We start from the raw sequence: 5554 nt of genomic DNA on the forward strand, positions 1-5554 counted from the left end.
TTCTGAGGCGTCATGAGGCTGAGAATCGTGGCCGAGATGAAAGTTCTCCAAGGCATGCGAGCCGTGCTCATCGACTTTATTCTTGACTAGAAACTCAGACACCACTTCATGAAATCGTCCCGTATGGCACGAAACAGACCTAGTGAGAATACCATAGGGTCGCAGATCACTTATGTAGTTCGCTGCTTGGCCTCGCGGCCGAATATCATCAACTCGGAAGTCAGTAATCCCGCCAGGGGCACCTGCAATGTTGTTGTTAAAGAGCGGAGGCTCGGCCTCCATAGTACGCAGTATTGCAGCGCATAAGAAACATGATGTAGCAGAATTCTGAAGCTCGGACAAGTTATTGTGATGATCCGTCGGCTTATCTAACAAAGCCTCTGTGCAGAGCATACACAGCCGCTCCATCGCGTTGTTCTCATGTCGACATTGGTGAGGCTTGAGGTTGCCTGCTAGCTTTGCTTTGGCCTGTCGCTGATTTGGCACCAATGGCAGCGTGACGTGGTTACTTACCCCTCAACCAAGAGAAACGCACGCAGGTAAAGGATGAATAGTTTGGAATGAACAACGGCATTTATACGCAACTGGGCCATGATATTTTGGAGATATTTTTGGCCTATAGAATGGAGCAAATCGAGTATGGTGACTCTGTCAATCAAAACGGGGCAGAATAGTCATACATCAGTCTCCGTGTGTTTGTGGAATTGCAACAATAGTTATATAGTTCAATTCGCGCACAGGGTTCTCAGCTGGGCAAACAAGTGACTTAATTGACATTCTTAACATTTTGAAAACGATTCTGTCATATACGGGGCATTCCGATAATTAAGCACGGAACAGCATGAAGATGTTTAAGCGGACAACTACCAGTACAAATTGTCGAATAGAGACTTTGGTGAATGTTATCGTCGCTCGGTGTTGTAAATGCTCCGAGCGGCATCTAGCGTCGTCATCTAGGCTCAGGTCAGTAGGCTGGCGGCGCTGTATCATACCGGCACAGCACTACGGACCCCCACGAGGCGAATTTTTAAGCAAGAGGGAGGCATTAACCAAAACCTGTCTTGCTGTATCTCGTAGCTTGACTCCCTCCATGATAAGAGCCTTGCCCAGCCATTTCGTGTTATTTCGCCCCGTGTCGAGTCTGTCATTCGTATTTCGCTAAGGCACCGTCATGGATCGATCTCGTCCCACTAACAGACGCACCACCTGTCGTCCCATGGCCCAGGCCATCTTCCAGCGCTTCTGGGATGTTGACGTGAAGTCTGGCGTCTCATCCCCCAGCTACCCAGTCATCTCCAGCATCCCTCACACATCCGACGATCGACTGGCTCAAGCTTCACCGTCGATATGTCCAGACGAGCCTGTTCCCGCTGCATCGGCTCAAGGCGTCGCCTCCGATAGCTCCTCCTCCACAGTCCTGTATCTCGCGTATGGCTCCAACCTATGCGCAGAGACCTTCCTCGGGCAACGTGGCATTCGTCCGATCAGCCAAGTCAATGTCTCCGCGCCTTCTCTGCGCCTGACATTCGACTTGCCCGGCATCCCGTACAAGGAGCCGTGCTTTGCAAACACCGCCCCGCGCAAGACCCCCAAGCCTCCGAAGCTGCCGCCGAAGCTGCCAGACCCGCCATCGAAGCTCCCCGAGCCCCCGTCCGAGCTCCCTAGCCCGCCCGACATGCGGCCACCGCCTCATAACATCCCTAGCCTGCCAGGCCAAGGAGGGAGTCCGCATGCAAGCCAGCACGGCGACCCGGTGTGGGACAAGGGCCTTATTGGTGTGGTGTACGAAGTGACAGCTGCCGACTATGCCACGATCGTGAAGACGGAGGGCGGCGGCGCGAGCTACCAGGACATTCTGGTGCCCTGCTTCCCGCTGCTGCCGAATGTTGGCGTGCCTGAGAAGCCGCCGATCCCAGAGCTCCCAAAGCCGTTCCTGGCGCACACGCTGTATGCGCCTTTGGTTCCTGGTGGAGGCAAGCAGCCCGAGGATGACGAGTCGGCAGCGGTAAGGAAAGGCAAGCTGCTCAACGGCGGCGACGACCCGGAAGAGCCAGATGACCCGCGCAAGAAGTGGCAAGACTGGTGGAAGAAGCTCTTGCTGCAGCCGGTCCGGCCTGATCCAGAGTATGCGCAGCCCAGCGCACGGTATCTCAAACTCATCACGGACGGGGCCCGCGAACATGATCTACCGCAGGACTACCAGAGGTGGCTGCAGTCGCTCCAGCCGTACACCATCACCAGTCGCCGACAGCAGATCGGACAGCTACTTTTCCTGGTCCTCGTCCTGCCACTTGTGGGTATCATCATGGGCTTGTCTCGTATCCTCGCAGATAAGGACGGCCGAATTCCAGTATGGCTGGGCGTCGCGATGGGCGGGCTCATCCACCTCTCATGGATGGCGTATGATGGCGGCTTCAAGCCCATCTTTGGGGACGGTGAGAGGACGCAACCCGTCAATGAGGATGGCAGTGCGTTGACATCTGCACGTCTGAGATGGCGGAGGTCAGGATTTGACGAGGAGAAGGCGTGTTTGCTGGGACAGGAATGATTTGGTCTCGAAGGTTTTCCTCTTCAGTAGTTCGAGTTTCTGGCGACAGCGTTGCTTTGGAAAAGCCATGTTGAATAATGGTCTCTCTGAGGTATGCCTACGAAATGATAAATAATGACGATACGTTTCATATCTTTGGAAAAGAATTCCATACTCAGAACAGCTGTGTATTCTGAAGTGAGAGTTGAAAGCCGAGCTCTAATTCCCTTTGCGGCTCTGTTGTGGTGGTGGAGGCATTGCGCAATGGCACCTCGGATTGTGCAATCGCCCCAATGAATGTGCCACTTGGCGCCCCTGTAAGACGCGGAAAGGATTTTTGATGACGGCGTAATCATTGCCTTATACGGTAGCCAAATGCGTTAAATCGTATGAATTCAGATGGTCGGCAATCTCTCGTAAGCAGGGTTTATCGTGTCCTGCGTGCATCCCTACGAGGACCCATAGCTTATAGGTCAAGTCTCGATCACCACGAATATAACCAACGAAGTTGCGCTGTGCAGACGAGATGGAGCCTCAGTCCGACAAGATAGTCATGTACAAATCCATGCTCTAATATTGAACGCCGGCTAACAATATCATCTCATGTTGCCTAGCCACCGCTCTGCCAAACCTATCCTACGGAGTGACCCTGCCTGTGCCCCTGCCTGGTATATTGACTGTCTCGACAAGAAATACATAGATCGTAAAATGCCTCAAAGAGATGCCTGCTGGAACCCGTGTGCCGACCTAGCGACCAGGTTCGGGATATCATCAACCTCGTGCCTGCCTTCCAGTATGCCTGTGAAATAATTAGATTGAAGCTTGGCCATGATTCACCGCGAAACACTTACCAATGACCGCAGTGAAAAGCGGATACTCCTTCTCGAGCCCCCTAGTCTTCAAGAAGCTGTTGACCTCCTTCGCCGTGGTCGTACCCTGTAGCATCTGGCCATTGAGCTCCGTCTTCTCGATCTCCTCCACGCTGACACCTCGCTCTACGGCCATCTTGGCGCACTTGAAGTTACGACCGCCCGAGCAAGAAGTGATCAGATCGGCCACGCCGGCACTCTCTTCTGTGAATGTAGCTGTCTGCACTGTCTGGCCAAAGAACTCCTTGCCAAACTTGACCATCTCCATTAGGCCTACTCTCATAATGGCCGCCTTTGCATTATCTCCCCAGCCCCTGCCGTCCACGAAACCAGCAGCCAATGCGACGATGTTCTTCAGAGCTCCTCCTAGCGATACACCTGCCACATCGGACACCATTGAAACGTGGAAGTAAGGGCGGTGGAAGAGCTGCGCGAAGGTCTCGTGGTCGAGGGGCGGGTAGTCGGAGGGGAGCGGCGTCAGCTGGGTCTTGGAGGCCCGGCCCCTCGCGTCCTTGTGCTGGAGGCTCGGGTCGGCGGGTGTGACGGAGAGGTCGAAGCTCGAGGCGGCGGGCGACTGCGACCGCGACGGGTTACGGGAGGCGTCCATGGGCGGCGGGTCGTAGGCAATGGTCGTCTCGGACCACTTCTCCTGTGCGATCTCGCCAGCAATGTTCGCGCCGGACAGCGCGCCGCAGTAGATGCCGAGGCCGTCGCCGATCCACTCGGAGAACAGCGAGATGCCATCGTCGGACACGTTCACGCCCTTGATGCAGGAAATGCCTCGTGCGAAGGGTAGGATGTGGCCCTTGAGCTGCTTGGAAATGTTACCGATAAACTGGTGGGGCAGGTTGAAGATGAGGACGGAAGAGTTCTCCACGGCAGCCTGTAGCGAGGGGTTCGCGACGACATTGTCGGGCAGCTTGATGCCGGGCAGGTACTTGACGTTCTCGTGGTACTTGTTGATGATGGAGGTGAGCTTCTGCTTCTGGTCTTTCTGGGCGGCGTCGTAGTGGGGGGAGCTGTCGGGGATGGCGATGTCCTCCTCGTACACCCACATCTGCACCTCCTCCTCGAAGATATCCGGGTGCTCGCGCGTGTTCTCGGCGACGATCTTGGAAATGGTCGAGCCCCAATTGCCGGAGCCCACAACCGTCACCTTGTGCTTCTTACTATGTGACGCCCCGAGGGTTGCCATGGTCTTCTGGTGCAGGTACTCCTGCTGCTTCAGCCAGTACTGGTGGTGCAATTGGCCGCAGGGGCGCTGGATGGCTTGTAGGACAGGAGGAGGAGGAGTGACCCGTGGGGGCATGAGTGAGAGCAGGTGTTGCGAGGTGACGATTACTTGTTCCCTTCCAACGACTTGCAAGAATGACACAGGAGACAGCGAGCAGCAATCAATTTTCTTGTAGTAGCTGGAGATCCTTTTTCGTCTCGCACGTGCTGACCGAGGATATTGAGGCGTCTGCCCCGTGCCCGGTTTAGCTCGTTCCCCCAGCGGGCTTGCTCTGGCAGCTCCCCCGCCAAAACTTGGAGCTTTAGTGACGCAACTAGCGGCAGAACGCGCTGACCGCCTACTGGTTGAGGAAACTGCCCCAAAGTCCCTTCTGGATCCTCAACAGAAGCATTTGTTTATGCCCGACTCCAGCCGCGGCTCGGGTCATGTTCAGATGGATTGTATATTGTCACTGGTCTTTATAGGGAGTTCTTGTCTATTTCTATTAATATGTAAGATTATGTAATAAACTCTTCTGACTGAGGGTCGTCATGTGAAGAGAACCTTGATGCTCTTCGAAGTTAGTCTAGCCCTTGGCGCAAGTAAGGTGCAAGTCGGCGCATGTGATTTGCTAATTCAGAAGCTAGAGACCCTATGCTGAGGTATTAAAAGGCCAAGCTTTCCCCGCTGTACAGGCTGAATAAGTTCCAATAGTTGGCCAGACTTTCAATCAGCAACGTACCAGCCCAAATAGTATAGTGGCTAGTACATCACGTTGTGGTTCGATTTCTTCTGGACCCGTGAGGACCCATGTTCGATTCATGGTTTGGGCACAAAAGCCTGCTTAATACAGGCAACGTGAAATTTTTTGTTACTTTTTTGCATTTTTTTTTGTCGATTTTGAAATCAAGATCTAAACGTTTTCACTTGTTTGAGGGATGGGCG

General features: G+C 54.1%; 2 protein-coding genes across 2 annotated transcripts; one reads left to right on the forward strand and one right to left on the reverse strand.

Moving 5' to 3' along the window:
* Positions 1–1216: 1216 nt before the first annotated feature.
* Positions 1217–2548, forward strand: UCRPA7_6675 (putative gliotoxin biosynthesis protein; the record flags this gene model as incomplete). The annotated part of the gene is made up of 1 exon (XM_007919210.1): positions 1217–2548. The coding sequence occupies one exon, from the start codon at positions 1217–1219 to the stop codon at positions 2546–2548; it is 1332 nt and encodes a 443-aa protein (XP_007917401.1).
* Positions 2549–3240: 692 nt separating this feature from the next.
* On the reverse strand, positions 3241–4705 carry UCRPA7_6676 (putative glycerol-3-phosphate dehydrogenase protein; the record flags this gene model as incomplete). The annotated part of the gene is made up of 2 exons (XM_007919212.1): positions 3241–3326; positions 3379–4705. The coding sequence occupies 2 exons, from the start codon at positions 4703–4705 to the stop codon at positions 3241–3243; spliced, it is 1413 nt and encodes a 470-aa protein (XP_007917403.1).
* Positions 4706–5554: the final 849 nt, after the last annotated feature.

This window comes from Phaeoacremonium minimum, assembly GCF_000392275.1.
Source record: "Phaeoacremonium minimum UCRPA7 unplaced genomic scaffold PA7_03_scaffold_483, whole genome shotgun sequence".
Lineage (NCBI taxonomy): Eukaryota > Fungi > Ascomycota > Sordariomycetes > Togniniales > Togniniaceae > Phaeoacremonium > Phaeoacremonium minimum.